The following is a 20,088-nucleotide window of genomic DNA, read 5'->3' on the forward strand; positions in this document are numbered from 1 at the left end:
AGATTTCCATTTGACAGGTGATCCATTCTTTTATCATCTCTGCTTCTGGCAGTGGGTGGGTGGATGGAAAGTGTGTGTCATAGAGACAGATTCTTTGAGCGGGTCCATTTTCTACTGAGAATTTCTTTTGTGATGCGCACAAAAATTTAGTCCCTCAACATCTCCCCACCCCTTACCGTGACAAAGAGCTGCCCAATATTGCTGGATCCAACCCCTCAGCAGCGTGGGAAGCTGATCCTTTCTGCAGACCTTTCCCTTTTCCAAGTTGGCTCAGCCGCACCCAGGGACCAGAGAGGGAAAGTCACTTTAGTTTGCATCTCTTCCTTTCCCCTCACAGTCTGGCTTTAGTCCTACACTCTCGCTCAGAGGGAGAGGAGGCAGGGGAAGGGCATAGTGGGGCAGGAGGGCTGTCTGCTTTGGTGGACACAATCCAGGTGTTGCAAAGGTCCTGCCCTGACCTCCTTGAGGGCTGGTATCAAATATCAGTTCTCCCAGGCCTGGTCCCACCTCTAGAGCACAGTAGTTCAGCCTGCCACAGAGAAGACTGGATCCCTGCCAGGTTCCCAACAAGAGCCAGTTCTGCAGCCACTCACAGATTTGGGACTGAGCTGGTTTGCGTCAAATAGCTCTGTTCAGTAATTGCACTAGCAGGGGTCCCTCTGCAAAGCTACCACTCAGTCCAGGGAGGTTGGCTCCAGATGCTTTATAAACCAACAGAGAGAAGGGAAAGCCCTCCTGTGAGACGGGGCTGCTGCTCATTTACCAAGCCTGGCAGGAAGAGTCCCCTGGCCCAAAGAAAACAGGTACCTTGGCTCCCTGAACTTCAGCACCAAGTGAGGAAGCCACTGCAGTGACTGTATGAGATGCATGGAAGCTTCTGCCCATGGTGCATTCTGAGAACAACGACCCCATGTGGCTGGCACTTGTTGGGAGCAGGGGCTGATGCATTGCATTGTGGGACTGGGCTGGGCTGGGAAGGTCCAGTCCATACAGAGGCCAGCCTGAGCAAGAGCCATCATGCCAGGCATTGCAGCCAGCTGGGACCACCCACCAGGCAGAATCCCATTGGCAGCTGTTGCGGGTGGACACACACAAGCTCTTACCATCTGGGTTAAAAACACCAGCCCTCAGAGGGCTTGAGTAGCAGGGGAAAGGATGCAGGGACCCGGTTCAGACAGCCGCCTACCTGCCCATCCGCACAGGCTCCCCTGTGCCAGCTCCCTCCGCTCTGGGTCTTCCACGGGCATAATCTGAGTCAGGTAGGAGGGTGCACAGCTAAGGCTTGGAGCCACCTAGTGGCAGACCATTGAACTGACATTAAGCTCAGGCCTGGGGCTGCGCATTGATTTCTGTTGCTTAACAGAAAGCTTTATAATCCTATTAACTAAACACACTTTCAAAGAGCATTGGAATGAGGATGGAGCAAAGGGGGGTTATGTAAATAGCAGAGTGTTACAAAGCCCTGGAACACGGCCTGTTGGCTTTATCCAAAGCCGGGAGAATTCCCAAAAGCTGAGAAACGGTGGGTGTAGCTGCAGGTGCAACTGTCTCTTGTAACCCCTCCCCCCCGAGAAGATACTGGGTTCTCCTGGGGAACACATGGTTAGGCCTTCAAATCACTAACCCTGATGTGGGAGGCAGCTGTTAGTCCCCGACCGGGCCAGTGGAATTTATGCTCCCAAGGATTCCAATACAGTTGGTTAAAACATTGTGCAACTTGGTGATAATATGTGTCACATTATTATGAAAGTGGCCATTTTCCCATGAGATTTAAAGTGCATAGCACCACCTAATACAGAGTAAAATCTCTAACATCCCATGCATTTAAGCTCTCAATAGCGCTGTCCAGTTTTGCATCGTCTTATAGCCTGCCACAGAGATTCTGTACACACTTGCACCTGAGTTTATTCACTGATTCATAGAGCCCCTGCTGCAATCCTCAGAGTGCTCTCTGAGTTACAAACTACAAGAGCCTGAACCCAGTCAGTAAGAACTCTTTGCACAAGGGCTAGTCACATATGTAAGAGCGTGCAGGAATGGGTCCATACCCAGTGGAACACAGTGAAATTCCTTCACTTCATGCCCTACTGAAATACAGCCACTTTTCTGAGGCGATAGGAAAGCTGGTCAAAGAGTTTCCCTATGCTGATTTGACAACGGCTAACTGTTTTGCAGGAACATGGAGATTCCCACAGAAAATCTCCAAAAGGCTGAAAAGTTTCATCATGATAAAGGACAAAACATTTTGTGACTTTTATTTATCAGTGGAAAGGAAGTACTTTTAAATATTTCATTTTTCAAAAAATTCGGAGATTTCGGGACAAAACCAAATTTCGGAATTTCCTGCAGGACTCAATTCTGTTTTGCAGCCAGCTCTAAGCAGGCGTGAGACAGAGGAGATACAAAGCCACTGCAGTCGCACCAGCAGCTCTACACAGGAGCTTGAGGGACAAGGAGCGAAGAAAAATCCTGTATCCTAGTGAGCCAACAAGGAAACGTTGCTAGGCAACACGGGATGACTGGGATTTGGCCAAGCCATTGGGGCTTGGGCCTTACTCTTCTGAAGAATGCCACTGGAGGAGTTTTAATAATGGCAGGCAATCCAAATGTCAGGCTGGTGCCTAATACCAACGACAGCATTTCCCACATCACAGCACCCCCACAGACCCCCCCTTTAGTCATTCTCTTACGCTGGGCAACTGCCCAGACTCATATTTTCCCAGCTTGGATTATGAATATGGATGCTTAAGCTGTTCTCTTTGTGCTCCGCAGCGGCACGAGAGGGATTGGCATTCCAATCACTCCCATTAACTCCCAAAGGGGCAAGTGTCCGATGGGCCAGTCCCACTGAAAGGGGCTCTTTCCCATTTGAATCTGCTCTCACGAACACTGGCTGCATCCACATAACTCAGAGCACGTGGCCTTACTCACCAACAGCGGATGAAGACAGAGCGCCATGAAACCTTGGGATCCAGCCTCCGCACTCAGAGGGTGCAGCAGGCGAAGAGGCAGAGTACAAAGGTTCAAGCTGCTGCTGGCTTGGGGATCCTCCTCTGGGATAGAAGAGCAGGAGGAAGACAAGTGGGAGGAATGGTCTGTCCGGTTGGATCTGGGTCCCACTTGGCCTTTGGAATGAAGCAAGCCTAGTGGTTAGAGCACAGGACTGCGTCAGGACAGCTGAGATCTGCTCCCTGCTCTGCCATTGGCTCACTGTGGGACTAGAGCGAGTTGCCGCATCACTCTGTGCCTCAGTTTCCCCGAGGGCAGAATGGGAATGGTGATACCCACAGACCTTGCGGGGCACTGCTGTTGTTTGTAAAGTGCTCCTAACGGAGAAGGGCAGAGTCTTATTATTAATCTGTCTCTTGTCACAAGAATCTGGCCTCCCTGAGGGGAGTGTCCCAGTCTTGGCCCACGGGGGGTAGAGTTGTGACCATCCTGCCTGAGCGGAGACTGGGCTACAGAGCCACAGGAACTGGAGTACACCGATCACAACGCAGCACAGCTCTCTCCAGCCTTGTTATTTCAGTGCCCCTGAGGACCGCGTGGCTGACAGGAACTCCCGTCCCATCGCCATGGAAATGTGGAAGCCTGTTGGGACTTTGAACCACTGCCAAGCAGAACAGGCCCCGCTGCTCCAGAGCGCTGGGCCGGGTAACCGACTCACGGTCTTTCCATCTCCTGTCAGCCCGAAGGGCCCAGTGCAGCACTCGGAGTACCTCTGCTATGGGATTAGTGCTCGCCCAGCCACTGAAGCCACACGACACCTTCTCCCTTAGCCAGGGCCTTCCCGCTGCCCTAGGTTTCGTCTCACATTACGCCTCCTGGCAGACTTGCCTGCTCTGTGCTTCCCCATCTGTCCGCTCAGCACCTCAGTGCAGCTGGGCTAGGTCGCCACACAGCTCAACCAGGGTACTTCAATCCTGCCCTGCAGCACCCCAGCTCCTCCGGTCCTCGGACCTGCGCCCACCGCACACACAGAGAAAGCCCTGCAATTCTGACCCACAAACCCACAGAGCTCTTCCGGCCCGGGGATTCCTCCTAGCCAGGGTGGATAAAAATCAATGATTTATTTAAAAAAAAAAAATTTAAATCAGATTTTTTTGATAAAATGTTTTTTGAGGAAAAACCTATCTAAAGATAGTTTTAATTAAGATACATTATCGTTCAAAAATATCTCATCCTGGAATAAGGATTATAAATTCTAATTCTATAGCATGAGACAATATATTCATGTAATGTTTAAGAAAAGTTTTGTAAATCAGTTCCAATAGTTCATGGATTAGGGACCCAATCTTATGGGGTTCCAGGGGCTTCTGTATAGAAAGATTAACCTAAATAATCTATTTATCCAATGGGATTTAGTGCTCAGTCTAGAAGATACCATCAGAGATGCTTAGTTTTACAGTTCTCAAACTGTGGATTTGTTTCTCCAGAGATAACATGCAAAAATGTTTTTAAATAAATCAATAATATATAGACGAAAGAAATAACAGACCTCAACCCTATTGTCCCTCTGCAAATTTGTGTACACAGAGTCAATCCCTTACCTCTCTCTAAAAGTGCAAAGTTTCAAAAAGTTCAGTGAATAGAAGATTGTTGGGATGGAATAGATCTGGACAAGGAGAAATCTGGAGATAAATATGAGAAGGGAGGGACAGGCAGTAGAAACAAAAGCAAAACTGTTTGAGCAGCATATTCCAGAATTCTTGAGGTCTTTCTGAGTGTAGCCTTCATTGATTTGAGATCTACCATACTATTCTCTCATTAGAAGGGATAACCTATAATGGCAGCAGGCTATAAAAGAGACCCAGTTTGGGAATAAGAGCCATTCAAGAAATACACGTTTGCTGATGAAGTTTTAAAGAAAGTCACACCTGTGAACTGGTGGAAGTTACTTAAGCACCAGGATTCAAAGACTGTTGAAGCGATAATCTCATTTTACCAGCAGTAGTTTCTTCTGCTGGTGTGGAAAGAATATTTTCTTCCTTTGGACTAATTCATTCCCAATTGACAGGTTTCAGAGTAGCAGCCGTGTGAGTCTGTATTCGCAAAAAGAAAAGGAGTACTTGTGGCACCTTAGAGACTAACAAATGTATTAGAGCATAAACTTTCGTGAGCTACAGCTCACTTCATCGGATGCATGAAGTGAGTTGTAGCTCACGAAAGCTTATGCTCTAATAAATTTGTTAGTCTCTAAGGTGCCACAAGTACTCCTTTTCTTATTCCCAATTGAGAAATCGTTTGGGACCTGAAAAAGCAGGAAAGCTTGTTTTTCTTTTCCAGATTGTGAACAAACAGGAAAATGAAGGTGAAGACAACTGAGTTAGCTGCAGAAGCCATTATTTTAAGTTTCTCATGTTGACCTGGCTGACATAGTCAATTTAATTTTTGTTTTGTTTTTTAAATGTTTAATTTAACTATTTTAGTTAAAAACAATCTTAACAAAAACAAACCTGATTTTTAAAAACTTGAATGTTTAACTAAATTCAAAAATGCATATGCTTGTTTTGCTAAAATATTATATGTTTGCTGTTGAAGAAAAAAATCCAGAATACATAACGTTTTAATTAAATAAAACAATTTAAATGTTTGTCTGGTGATGTTCTCCTCCTAATACAGCATGGCAAGAAAATCCTCCAAATGTTAATGATTAACCTGTTGACTTGAAGATAGTTCACCTCCCAATGACTTCATAAATATCTGCTTCAATTACCTTTGGTAAATGAAATAACCAAACAATCATTCATTTTCTGATATAGCTGTAAAACTAATTTGAAAAGTTTTCAAAATAAATCACTTTCAAAATGTTTAGTGTGTAGCTTCTAAAAATGAAACCTACATCTATCTCTGAGTTATGAAGAATATGTATTAATGTTATAACAACCAACAAGAATGCACTTTCATGTAGAAATCCATGATTAAATCGAGTCTTCCTGACTAGTGATTTAAATCAAATCCACCCTGCCCATAGCTCTGCCAACGCACCACTGTCCCAACTGGAAGCCTTCCCATGCCCTGGTATTCCAGCCCAGGGCGCCTCACGCACAACTCTGCCAATGTTCCTTAACCCAAACCTGGTGCACCCTCGGCTATTCTTGTCAAATGAGCCCCGCCAAGGGACCTCAGTCCTGACTCTCAGCCTCTGCTGCTGTTCCAGCTCTGGGATCCTCCATCCTGACCTTTTACACCCAGCTATTCCAGCCCTGGCCTTTGCCTGATCCCCAAGCGTCAAACCACCCTTTCCTGGAGGAACCAGACAGAGGTTGAGCCGTCGGCCAAAATCCTGTTCACTCAAAGCCATTCTCGGAGCCAGGTCTCCATAACCCACTGCGTCAGAGAGCATCCTCTGGATGGACCATTTCCTTCTTTCTCAGAGAAGGAGCCAGAGTTTGCTGTGCTGGCCTTTCACTGACTTGCAATCATAGGTTCCTTCCCAAATTCCTGTCATAGTTATTTACACTAGTCAAGTCTCCAGCCAGCACTCCTCACTGCTGCACTGGGAGGCTGGAAACACAGGCCACACGGGCCTATGAGCACAGAACGCGCTTCAGAGTAGCTGCTTTGCTCCTATGGCAGTAAATACACGGCGGGAAATCTGGCATCAGATGGCAGCAGTGAGGCCAGGAATGCACAACAGGACAGAACCTGGAGGTCTTCACAGGGGTCCAACACAATCCCCCCAGCGAGACACCCCTGAACTCCCCACCCCATGCATTCTCAAGTGCAAAGCTGATGGGCAGGCCGACCCATTCTCTTTCTGCAGGACGACTTGGCAAGTTCCAATGTGTCGGATGCGACCTTTACAGAGTTCATGTCCTGTCTCCAGAAGGGGCAGGACATTTTTAGCTGAGGCAGGGCAGGGCGGGGAGGTGGAGAAGCTTTGGAGGAAGGGAGAGAAAAGGAATATCAGGTTCTCACCATCCTGAGAAACCGGCGAGGGGCAGAGATGGAGATGGCTGTTATGGAATCACATATGTCAACGCAGAGGGATAATAATAGCTAGCATGAAACTTGGGGCATGCTGTGCCCAGCTCAAGGCACCTTACCTCGAATCCCGACACAGAGTGTCCCCTGGACTGTTCCCTCCAGAAGTTTAAGCACTACTCACCCCCATTCCTCCTGTCTTCACCACCTCCTAATGCTTTTTGATGGGGAAGCTCAGGAAGGCTTGGAATCCAGGTTGGGAAGAGCATCCCAGAGCTCTGCCACCAAGCTCCAGAACCTCTCTGAAGCTCCCGAGGCTCCAGCAGTGGGCTGGATGTCCCTCAGGTACAGGGTCCCATGTGGCCTCATCTTCCAGTCACGGCTAGAAGCCAGGGCGAGGGGTAGGTGAGAGGGTTGGCTGATCATGTCAGAACCTCAGACAATTTAGCTCTGTAATGGGCATGTGTTTAGGTTGGTTCCAATTTCACCCCTGGGTGCTTTCCCTCATCCTTCACCTTCTCTGTCTCACCGCCTCTCCCCTTAATTATTCCCCTGAAGACACTTCTCTCTAGGCAACATAATGAAGGTTGTTATCCCGCTTGGAACAGACAGTTCAATAGAGACAAGACCCACCTTGCTGCCATCCCACACCCGCCCTCCATTGCAGACCTCTGCCAGCCCGGGGCTCAGAAAGAAAAGCCTGGCACAGAAACCCAACATCCCATCTCTGTCCAGCTCAGTCATGCTCCAAGGAGACAGCAACAGAGAAGGAGCCAGAGACCATAAATTTGTCAGGGCACTACAACGATCTCCTGAATGGATGAACTCCTGCTGTCTGCACCAGGCCTCCAGGGAGCAGGAGCTCTGTCTTGGAAGCCTGTGATCAATGACATGCAGTCACCAGGCAGCCCTTGACATCAGCTCGTGTCTACAAACATTTTCTTTGACTGATGGCCAAAGCGCGCAAGGCAGGGACACAAAAGAAAGTGGAGAACAGCACATCCGATACAAAGGAGAAAGCCAGCTCGATGGACATTAGACGACTGATTCTGCAACCCTCCTGGGATGAATGCACTGTCATTCTCAGGCTGCTTTACGAGCTAACAGGGCCCAGAGAAGTTACTCAACTAGTGGCTCAGATCCCTGGGGAACACCACATCTGCAATCCCGCCACAGACCTGATGGGAATTCATCCAGTGATATTGACCATGGCTGAGCCGGTCAGACATTCCCAGCCACGGCTAACCCAGCAACAATCAAATGTCAATAATAGAACAAAGAGCCCCAGCAAGGACCAGTCCGCTCTCCCTGCTGTTGCCATTAGGTCATTTGATAAGCAGTGATGGTGGGGAATAGCTCCATGCAGAGAGGATCTGGGCATGTGGTAAATTCAGTGCACTTAGCACATTAATGGCTGGCAGCTGGAATTTCTTATAGCAGCCTCTGCCGAAAGCCAAGAGCACCAAGTGCCCTCCTCATTGCTGGGGCCTCTTCACCCTGATCTCTTTAGCCACCTTGTAGGGCAGGTCAGTTTCCTTCCAGGCATCACAGAGCACTGGACTGGGAATCAACAGACCAGGATTCCAGTCTCAGCTTTGCCACTGACCTGCTGTGTGACCTTAAGCATGTCATGTGACCTCTCTGTGCCTCCACTTCCCTTCCTGACCTTCATCTTGTCCATTTAGATTGAAGCTCTTTGAGGCAGGGACCGTCTCACTATGTGTACGTGCGGTGCCCAGCACAACGGGCCATGCTCTCAGTTGGGGCCATTGGACAATACTGAAATACAAATTAATAATCAACCATCAGCTGAGAGCCCTTATGTCCCATCTATGCTACAGTCACCTAGTTAAGCCATGGGTCCCTAATATCGGCTTCCACTCACACACGCAACAGCAGAGCACGTTCTATCACGGTTCAGCCAAAGGCACCCGCTGACACGAATACCAGCAGCACAGGGGCTTAGATCTAGACAGCAGACAAAGGCAAAGGCGTTTCATGCAGCTCCGGCCCCAGTGAGGAGTACGTTCTGTATGGTAAGCTTTGTGTCAAGCTCTCATAAAAATGCACCACCTTGCCCCCAATCATCTGAACCTCAGAAGAAAGCAGTGGGATACTATGGTGATGAGCGCCTCAGTATCTGAGTACTTATACGGCCCTCGTCACCATAGTAATGGAGGGCCACATTCTGAGATTTGTGCCCTGGAATGACCTCAGATGGGTGCAGGTGAACAGTGCATTTTAAATAAGAAATGGCTGGGACAGGACACCACCTTGTGTAGCTCTCTCCTGTCACTGGATGTGTCCCATTAGCATTAACAGGGGGATCTGCACACACCCCCAGGGCAGAAGAAATCCCGCACATGTGAGGGAGAACTCTCAACGCAAGGGCAGGCTGTTCCCTTGACAATATCCTAACCCCACTATCACTTGGGCCAGGGAGGGGTTCTAACTCCAGGCCCCAGACGTGTAGGAACAGGAGCCACCACTTCTGGGTCTGTTCTCCACTCCTCCAAGCCTGCGTCTCAACATCCCCCTCTGTAAGATGGGGATAACAATACAGTCCAACCTCATAGGGATGCAAGACATAAATGCTCGTGAAGCACTGGGAGATGCATGGAGGGAAGGGGGCAGAGAAGGGCAAAGGATTATTCTGATGGGTTGAAGTGTCCTTGAGGAAAAGAGGTGACCCCTGTGTGCTGCTCCTTACATGCTTGTTTTCATACCGTTCTCTTCTACATTCCAGCCACAGCAACAGGGCCCCCATTGGTCCCCAGCTTCATGTGCCAAATGAAGGCTTGGTTTGGCTTTTCCTAATAAAATTGAAGATCAGTCTCAGCAGTCGCAGAGCCACATGCTGTGCTCACTCATGGAACAGCAGAGTCTCTGCATCACAGCACCCATTACTGAGATCCTGGGAGACAGGATTCAAGTGGAAATAATCCCAATAAAATGCTGAAGAGAGCTTTGGTTATTGAGATAACCATGCTGGGTACATTCCAACTCCAGTCAGTCTGCTCAGCCTTCCTAAACTCTCTGAAATGTAACCCTTGGGTTCTGGGATGTTCACCCAGTTGTGCCAGCTGATCTCCAGCATGGGTGAGTTTGGTACATTCCACATACCTAAGCCCTCCTTGCAGTTTTATGGCATAGAGGATACTTCTTCACTTTCTGTCCTAAACTGGGGTAGTGTGGTAGTTAAACTGTTGCCAGGCCCCATCCCAGAAGTTGCTGCATTTCAGGGCTGGGTGAAGTAACTTCTGTACACAGTTTATTAAGCACTCTGTGGTCATTTGGTCAGAAAGGTACTTTGGGCCTGATCCAAAACCCATCAAAGTCAATGGAAAGATTCTCACCAAAGTGCGTGGGCTTTGGATCAAGACCTCTATAAATAGTACCTGGCGGCTATATTGTGCTTTTAATTAGGGGATCTCACAGCCCTTTAAAAAGGAAGGTCAGTATCATTATCTCTGTTTTACAGATGGGGAAACCGAGGCACAGAGCCGTTACCATGACCTCCCTGAGGTCACGCAGCAGGTCAGTGGCAGGACTGAGAATGGAACTCAGATCTCCTAGCTAAGTGTGCATGGGACAGCCACTGCCTTCCTTAATAAATGCAACTTTGTATTAATGATCACCATCACCACCATCAATGGCAAAGCAAACCTTGTCATCAGGCACCAAGGCCTTTGAGATGCAAAGATCATTCTCCCCAACCTTCCGCTAGCCCCTCCTCCCCGCCAGGAAGTCCAGGTCCCTGTGCAGACTGAGGCTATCCAAGCGGGATGAGGAGAGCCACAGGGAGTCGCCAAGCTCACGCCCTGGAGGTGGGTCACATTTCCCAGTGGACTCATGAGCGGTGACCAGCTGATATTCCATAGGGAAAGCAACAGCGCCACCTGCTGGACAGTCAAGCTCTTCAGGTGCAGCAGGTCAGAGACTTCCTAGGTCATGCCCAGGCATGGGGCACAGCTCAGGTTGTTACCTAGAGCCTGTTGGATGGATCTGAGTCCCCCATACCAATTGTGGGGGTGTTGCACTGCCTAGCCGCCCCAGCCCCCATGGTGGTTCCATTCCTGTTCCAAGAAAATAGACCCAGATCAGAGCAGCCGCCTGTAACAGTAACGTCACAGGGTTGCATGACAGCGACAATAGGGCTCAACCCCCAGAGACAAACCCCAGCCTCTGGGCACATCCGGGTCAGGGACCAAACCTCACAGGGCTCAGGCCCAGCCCTAGTGATCACTTCCAATGTTCAAACAATCAGTCAGGAGAGGAGAGAACTGTAGAGGGAACTGTAACGCTGCACTGCACACAGAGGAGCCCTCTCTGCCCTCCAACACACCCACACGACATCGAGGCAGAGAGAGGAGCGCCCCCTACTAGCCACCAACACCACTGCCCCCAGCTAGAGCCCTCCCAAGCACCGACCTCTCCCGCCCTGCCCAGGGCTTGAGGTGGGGGCTTGCTGCAGCCCTTTGGGAGCCCAGCTCTGCATCCCCAACAGTGCGAGCAGCCTCCTGTGGCACCAGCTCCCCAGAGGGTCGTGGATCTGGGAAGGGACCAGAAATCCCCCTCCCCCCCTTCTTCTAATCTTTTATTGCTGTTGATTTTTCAAGATTGATTCAACAAATGTCACCCTCAAGCTTGATTACCCTGAGGAGGGAGGGAGGGGGCTGGGGAGGCATCACACTGAGCCATCAGTTCCCTCCCTGTTCATTTATCCGCTGCGCAGGCTGGCACTGGGGAGGTGGGCGCACACACTGGCTGATGCCCTGATGGCTGCAGGTCCTGGGGAGGCTCACGATGCAGTGTGACCTCTTACCTGTGTGCCCCTAGCACCGCGGGGAATGACAGCGGCTCCCAGCCATGGCAGGACCCCCGTAGCAGCTGTTTTTGTCTATAGAGAGCCGCCAGCCAGGCAGTCCAGGTAGCACTCGGGCAATGCTCTTCCACCTCCACCATCCTGGCTCAGATCCCAGCCCATCCCACCTCCTTCCTGGGCATGTCCATCTATCACAGGGCCCAAAGGAACCCCTAGCCAGAGACAAGCAGCACAAACTGCTGCTTGAGGCCCACGTGGGCCTGGGAGCTGGTGAGGTGCTCAGCTCCCATCGAAGGGAATGGGGACTGAGCCGCTCACTGCCTGGCCGGGTCTCCCCATCCAGCAGTGGGATGTGAGGGTATGGGGCAGCCTGCGGCTTGATCCTGTCCTTCACTCAGCACAGTGAGCAGCAGGACGGGGGCAGAATGGGTCAGGGACACTGTGCTAAATCCCATCCAGCGACACCTTCATATAAAGGCGCTTGTAGCCAGCCCAGTGTGGAGAAAGAAGCAAACACGGTCTGGGACAGTCTCTGTCAAAACGGGCAAACAATCCCTTTTCCCCATCAACATCTTGCAGGTGAACCCTACCTCCCAACCCCGCCTCCTGCCTTCCTGACAAAGGGGAGCTGAGTGCACTCAGCATCAACCGAAGCTGATCGATGAGGACATAAGCTGCTCTGTTTGGAAGAGATTAAAACCAAAGTCCTCGGACTCCTTGTCATTTCTGTGCAAGTGTCAGCATGTCACTCTGCAGTCCTGGGCCATTGCAGTGGGAAGAAGGGTGTGTGTGTGGGGGAACAGACATTCAGCTTCTCTAAATTGCCCCTGCACTTTCTGAATATGCTCGTTATCTGCCTCCGCCCTCCCTCCAGTTGGACTCCTCTCCTCCTACTGCCCTAGGCTGGTGTGTGTATGAGGCTGGCTAGCGACTCCTGTTCCATGAGTGAGTCTGAGGCAATGGCAGGTGAAATGATTCCTTGGCCATCACAGTGTAGATAGCAAGTTGGCATCCTCAGGAATGATCATTGCTATAGCAATGTATTGGAAACCCAGCTCGAGTCTGTGGGCAATACAGCTTTCTCCAGGATTCCTACGCAGGGCCGGGAACGCAGCTTCCCACTAGCCTCCCCGGCCCCTAGAGGCCCCACAGCCCAGCACAAGGTATGCAGCAGAAATACCTGGAGTGACAGAAAGAAACACAAACCCAAAGACACTGGGAAAACTGGTCTTGGAAAACCCCAAAGGGGCTCTCAGAGCAAACTGGGCCCTAGGTGGGAACCCGCACTGGGCTACAGCGTGAGGACAACCATTACCACAGGTCTGCCTTGGTGATATCTGCACAGCTTGCCTTCCTCCCCCTGACCTGCCAGCACCTGGTGTCTAAAGGGGCTCCCCTGGCCCCTAATTTGCACCCGCATTTGGAAATAGGGGTCCCAAATACACCAGCTGAACCAGTCTGTGAAAGACTCAGGATGTCCCCACCAGGACATCATGGCAGCTGGACTCCTTTGTGTACCTATTGTCAGCTTTCCTTGGTACCAAAGTCCAAGCCCCCACAGACCAGCTGAGAGCCAGGAGGAGCTCTGGATGCAGAGTCATTCCAGGCCAGGCTCCGCTCTCTGCTAAAGTTCAGGCCAACACTAAAGAAAAGGCACTGACCAGAGTTTGGTTCCAGCCTCGCTCACTAGCCCTTGCAGATCAGTGTGTTATCAGAGGCTCTTCCTGTTTTGAATCTGCCAATGCAACAATCACTCCCTTCTCCCCAAAAGCCCATGTTATTCCTCCAACAAAGGGAGAGGCAGGGATCTCCCTTCAGCCGACATTTTGCCTCCTGCTCTAGGAGTTGGATTTAGTCTGGAAGTCACTCGCTGGACTGGTCTGTGTGCAAGTTTGGGATTTAGAGGGGGAGCATCAATCTAAAATTCACACGGCAGGCCCTCCTCCAGTGCATGCTCTAGGCAGAGCCCAGAGACCCCAGGCTGACCAGATGGAGGGTAGCACCGGCAGGATGTGCTTCCACGCTCAGGGCCAGATTCTCTTCTCACGGGCACAGGTGTAAATCCAGGGGGAATTCCACTGAGGTCAGTGATGTTTCACCAGCCTAGGAGAGTGGAGGATCAGGTCCCCCAGTCTGAGGGGTTGGTGGGGAGCTCAGCATCTGGCCCCAGGCATGCATCTGTCAGAACATGCAAGTTCTTAGGGGTTAACTGATGGGGGAAAAGCGGGAGTGGGAGGAAGGGGCCACCTGAGGATTCACACCAATCCAGGGCCCACTCTCCAAATGTTTCCAACTTCAACCCACTCCCAGAAATAGCACCAGAGGGTTTGAGGCCCTGCGATTTGGTTGCCTGGGCCCCATTTCACCTTGAGCCTGCCCCATCAAGGCGCTGGGACGGTGCAGAGAGTTTGGCGCATAAGGGACAGTGCAAGGGAGCCTGACACCTTCTAATGTCTCTTGGGCCTAGGCATTGCCTACTTGGCTCCAAGCCACGCACATAGTGGAGCAGAGTCTCACCATTCGGGAGCATTTGTTGCCCACCAGTCTGTCACCCAGCTCAGCCATGGCTGAAGCATCTCTTGCAGGGGTTCTCAAACTTCATTGCAGCATGACCCCCTTCTGTCAACAAAAATTACTACTCGACCCCAGGAGGGGGACCAAAGCCTGAGCCCACCTGAGCTCCACCACCCCGGGTAGGGGGGGATGAGCCAAAGCCTGAGCCCAAACCCCACTGTCCCAGGTGGGGGGCCTGTAACCTGAGACTTGCCACACAGGGTTGAAGCCCTCAGCTGCAGGTAGTGGGGCTCGGGCTTTGGCCCTGGACCCCAGCAAGTCTAACACCAGCTCTGGCGACCCCCATTAAAACAGGGTCGCAGCTCACCTTGGGGTCCCGACCCACAGTTTGAGAACCGCTGGTCTCTAGTTTAAAAGCACCTGGTCTCAGACTCTGGATCCCTCCCCTTTCCATGACCCACCTCCTTTGGCACGTGCAGTGCCCTTCAGCCATTTTCACAGAGACCAAGAACTCAGACTGGGAAGCTCCCCTGTGGTTACTTCCCCTTACCGAGCATGCCTGCCGTGGTCTGTTTCCCTATTACTGCCATCTGTCCCCTGTACCCACCCAAAGTATGCCAGGCCATGCCCCCTTATTGCCATCCTGCCCAACAGACATGTGGGGCTTTAACAAAAGGTTCAACAAAACCTGACGGGAAACCTCGGGGATGCTGTCATGTGGTGGCAGAAGCCAAGTGGCTGCCTGGTCGGGGTTGTACCCTGCACACATATCTACAGGCAATGTAATTAGCGCACAGGGCCTTTGGTAAGTAAATGTGAGCCTCCTCATCTCACTCAGTGCATCAGACAAGACCGTTTGGGAGCAGCAAAGGTGGATCCACTGATCTATCCCACGGCTCCTAATTAACACAGGTGGCTTCTACTGACCCAGAGCATCCCGGTGCAGCAGCAGCCTGGGTAAGAGCTGGCACTTGAATCTCCCCAGCAGCGGGGGCTTGAGCACCACCCAGGATGGTGATAATCCAGGAGATCTAAGTATTTATCCCGCTGATCCCACTCCTCTAGCATAGAGAGACCAGGGCAGCACGGCGGAAACCCATCCTGCCCAGCTCACCTGTGTGTCGATCATCATCATCATCATCATCTCCCTCTCATCTCCTCGGTGGGGTCCTCACAGGGAAAGGTTTCGAGAGGCCTCGATCCCACCAGCTCAGCCGCTCTCTCAGGGATTCAGATGGAGGGTGCTCTGGCTAGGAGGGGTGAGGGGAAGCTGGTCCTAGCCCCCACCCCAAGCCCTGTTGGGTCACCGGCTGCCTTCCATCTCCTGGCGCTGGAAGGAAGGGATCCCCCGCATAAGATCCCTTGTCAGGGCTGAGAGGCTCAAGGCGTTGACAGGCTAGGAGAGGCAGGTGATGAGCCGGCATCCCCGACACAGGGCGGCCATGGTCACATTGCAAATCAAAACCACAGCTCGGAGCTCCACGCGGAATCAGCAGGATCCAGGGACCCGAAGGCCGGGAGGAGTCTCCAGAAGACACATTTCCTCGCGGGGGGGCTGGGTCAGTTTCCCATTGTCTGCAAACAACCCCACGGAGCAGCAGCTTTGCCCCTTTAGGAAAGCTCCCAGCCCCTGCCTTCTCCCTCCTCTTCCTCCTGCGAGGAAATCCAGCGTGTGGGACCCGAGAGCTCGTGCCCCGGTGGTGGGGGGGGGGGGACGCTAGCTAGCTTTCCAACAAACGCCCGTTGCAGGCGGCAGATTGCAAAGCCAACACACGGCTGGGCTGCAACAATTTGCAAAGAGAGCGTGAGCGTGTGTGTGCAAAGGGGGTGGAAGGAGAGGGAATGAATCAGGCACCAGGCGTTTAAGGGGAGCTCCAGAATAAAGCCTTCTTCCCCGGGTCTCTGCGCTGGATCCCTTTCCAGGGCAGAGAAACTTCCCTGCAGCCAGGAGAGCAGCAGCATTAACAACACAAAATCGTTGCAAAAGAAGCAGCCCGGAATCCAATCGCCCAGGCGGGGCTGGAGCAGGCGATCGGATGATTCTCGAGATCCAGCCGGCGTGTGGCTCAGGGAAAGGCAGGGTTTCCCCCCCGCCCCGGTCAGCCTTTCCTCCTGGAGCTTTGATCCCACCTGGGGTAACCGAGGAGACAGGGGAGTTCCCAGGAGATTAGGGGAGGGATGGTGTCAGTGCTTCGAATTTAAGATCACCACCCCCTAATGATCCTCAGCCCGTTGGAGCTGTAGGGTTTTGTCTTACAGACGTCCAGGCTTTGCCGGCCTGGAGCAAATGAGTTGGCAGTAAATTGTGCTAAGCACAATATTTGAATGAGCCCCTGGTCAAGCGCTATGGCTCATAGACAAAGACAGCTGAGTTCAAAACCATGTTAGCTGGGCACCAGTGACCCCAGTTCAGTCATTCCCAGACCCACAATCACTCGGCTCACCGCTACACACAGACACAACAACCACACACAGTTACACTTAGAACCAGTCACTCATGAACACCAATCCCCCAGGCAGAGTCCATCACAGGTGCACAATCACACACATACACAGTCACTTGCAGACACCCAGATGTCACTCATGCTCAACACGTTTCTCCTTGCCCTGCACCCCCAGGCAGGTGTTTTGCACCCCAACAGAAATCTGATGAGTTTATTATGGCACCACAGTGTCCCTGGGCATCTCTTTCTGTCACAGCTCCAGCAGGGAGAGCAGAAAGGGGCTGCTCATTGCCAAAGGCCACCTGGCAAACTGCAAACGGAAGGGAGTGAGGACGTAGCACCAGCCAGGCAGAGCACTGCCCTGGATTACCTGCTTGCTGGCTCTCCCCATCAGCACCACCCTGTAAAATGGATCTACTTTCCAAGTCACGTGCCCAGCACAAAGTGCTCAAGCGGTGCATGGGAGAAAGCAAAGCCCCTTGAGGTCTCTTGGGTTTGCACATCTGTTTACTCACGCTGCCACATGCAGAACCAGGATCAGACCACACTGAAGAATCTATTTTTGCCTCAGCGCCTCCGACCAGTTCCCTCCTCCGGGCTGCCCCAGGAGGCCCTGCTCCTCCCAGCGAGGGACTAACAGTCTGCAGCAGATGCTGCTGTTCCATTAGCTCCATCTGGGGCTCAGCTGAGTCACAGAGATCCACAAAGGCAGGCTCAAATTGGGGCTGATGTCAGTCAGAGAGGTAGGGCCTGCAACTGGCTGGGCGTGATGCTGTGTTGTCTGTAGTGACACATGTCAGGTGCCTCTTCAAAGCATGGGCCAGACCCATGGACCAGCCCTGAATCAAACAGGTTTGTGAGGGAGGTCAGCCCAGTGTTGTCAAACCTCAGGACAGGGCCTGGGTTTGATCTGAGCTGGTTTCCCTGTTTGGGCTGGAGCAATGCGCAGTGTCTGACGAGCCCACACTGCCACACTGCCACCGCCTGCAGGGAACCTGCTGTGTTCAGTAGAGGCTGGTCCGTTTCTTCCCAGATATGCCACTCCTCCCTCGGGTGATTAACCCCTGCCCTGCTCTCACACACACCAGGTCGCCGGCAGAGGCAAAACGGATTAAGTTCTCAGCAGCAGACAGAAAACCTAGCCAACATGAGGGGGGACATGGGTCACACAACAGCCAGGGGGATATTTTGGGGGGACCCCTAGGGATGGGGGATAGCCAATGGAGCGGGATGGGCCCTCCAGAAACCCTTATTGCACCTTTTCCCGGAGTCTCCTCATCCAGTCAATGAGTTGGCTCCCTCTGGAGCTGGCCAGCAGGGACTGGCTCAGCACTTCACCTCCATGGACCAAGTGTGGGGCCCCGTATGAGGTACGACTCCAAGGGCTCCCTCTGATTCTTCCACTACCTGTGGCCAGACCCACCCCCACCCCCTAGATGCACCATCCCCATCTGAGCACAGAGACCACTGCCTCCTTCCCACACCCCCGGCTCATGCCAACCCAGAGAGCTCAGTGCCAAACCAGCTGCCAGAAGTGGGGTCCCCTCCCCTGCACCAGGCCCAGCCAGGAGTGTGGAGGAGACCTTTTGCAATGATTCCTGCCTGGAGAGAGCTATTTTGTAAGGCTATCAGTGAGGGCAGGGGACTGGGAGGGAGCAGAGCTGGGGGACTAAAGCCAGCCACATCCCAGCAGGACCCATCTAATTAGCCAAGCCGAGCCCCATCCTCTAGCGCCGTGACTGTGGGGCTGCTGCGCAAACGACATCCACCCCCAGCCGTTTCATCTCTGTTCAAAGTGACACCTGAAATGGAAGCGCTGAGGGAACTAAGGAGGGAAAAGCTGCTGGAAATCTCCACGCACCATCAATTTGCTGGAGTGCCCAGCTTTTGATACTGAAGAGGGCTGAGCAGAACGGGGTTGCCATGGGAACAGAGAGGCTGCTGTTTAAAGGAGACTGGGAGTTCATATTTATGAGGGCGGTGACATGTGCCATTTCAGAGGGATGCCGGGAGAGGCAGGAGCTCAGCGGAGAGGAGGCCGCCCACACACGCCGGCGGAGCGTGGGCCCAGTCAGGTCCTGGGCGGCTGGCTCAGATCAGAACGGCAGGGCCAGGCCAGCTGGGGTCCCCAGGCCCTTTGGGAGCAGTAAAAATGAGGTCTCAAGCAGTGAGTTCAGTTCTAATGCGGCTGGCACCAGCCTGGCAGCCCTGGAGTCTGACGTCCTCTGAAACGCAGAACCCCACCAACATGCCTCGTCTCAGGCGGCGCAGGAGCTACTCCTTGGGTTGAGAGGTTACCGGCAATCTCTGGCCAAGAAGGGGCTCCAGTCTGCAGCATGTGGTGGCCCCCTGTCCACTAGAATTGGACTGAGAACCACCACTAATCTCCCAGAGATAGGGTGGCCAACTCTCTAATTGCTGAAAACCGAACACCCTTGCTCCGCTCCTTGCCCCGCCTCTTTCCCTGAGGCCACGCCCCCACTCCCTCCTTTCCCTCCTCCCCCCTCGCTCACTCCCCGCTCTCCGGGGACTCACCTGCTGCCTGCAGAGCCAGGCTGGGAGGAGATGACACGAAGCCGGCCGGCCAGCCCAATCGGGTCACAGCGAGGGTCGGTTCCCGGAGCAAGGGGCTAGGGCACGGAGGGGTTGGTCCCTGTAGTGAGGGGCTAGGGCCGAGGCAATTGGGGCACAGTTGAGCAAAATGTGGGGCGGACAGGATTTCCACCCCTCCTCCCCAAGGCAGCAACACCTACCTCTTGGAGCCTGGTCCAGAAGCCAGCCACTGCTCTGTCAGGCATGCGTCAGCAGCTGGGCAGAGAGCCGCTCACCCATGTGGCTGCAGCTGCAGTTGCTACACTTCCTGCCCTCACAGGGGCAGAGGCTGGTTATTGTGGCCAACCAGACTTTTAGGGTCCAGTCAGCTGTGCTGACTAGATGCTGCCAGGTTCCCTTTTTGACTGGATATTCTGATCAAAAACTGGACACCTGGCAACCCTACACAGAGACCACGGCATAGTTTTGAGAACGGCTCTGGGTTCCTGCTGAACTAGGCTGCAGTCAAACCAGTGAGCATGTATGTCTATAGTCAGTGTTGTTAGATTGCTCCAAGAAAAGGCCAGAGGAGAGTTTGTGGTGTCCTGAGACCTGTTATTAGGTCTGAGTGATCATTTTCAGCAGGCACTAGAAACTGTCTATTGCCAGGCATGGTCTCACAGCGTGAGCAGGAACTCCGGCCTTTTAAATCCAGCATTGCCACCAACTCCCTCTATGCAAGTCCCTTAACTTCATAGCTTCTGTCCTCCATATGTACCAGGGGGATGATAATCCTGAGCTCACTGAGATGCTGCGAGGATAAACGGGTTCATGTTTGTACATACA

General features: G+C 52.4%; 1 protein-coding gene across 2 annotated transcripts in view; it reads right to left on the reverse strand.

Moving 5' to 3' along the window:
* RALGDS (ral guanine nucleotide dissociation stimulator) overlaps positions 1 to 15,956 on the reverse strand; it is a 101,883-nt gene extending 85,927 nt beyond the window's left edge. Inside the window, exon 1 of one of the 2 annotated variants that reach the window (XM_038375088.2) lies at positions 15,381 to 15,956. In XM_038375088.2, the coding sequence (XP_038231016.1) occupies positions 15,381 to 15,410 (30 nt within the window). In that variant the 5' untranslated portion in view covers positions 15,411 to 15,956. The remainder of the gene's footprint in view (positions 1 to 15,380) is intronic. The other variant, XM_038375086.2, reaches the window with a different exon arrangement.
* Positions 15,957 to 20,088: the final 4,132 nt, after the last annotated feature.

This window comes from Dermochelys coriacea, chromosome 16, assembly GCF_009764565.3.
Source record: "Dermochelys coriacea isolate rDerCor1 chromosome 16, rDerCor1.pri.v4, whole genome shotgun sequence".
NCBI lineage: Eukaryota > Metazoa > Chordata > Testudines > Dermochelyidae > Dermochelys > Dermochelys coriacea.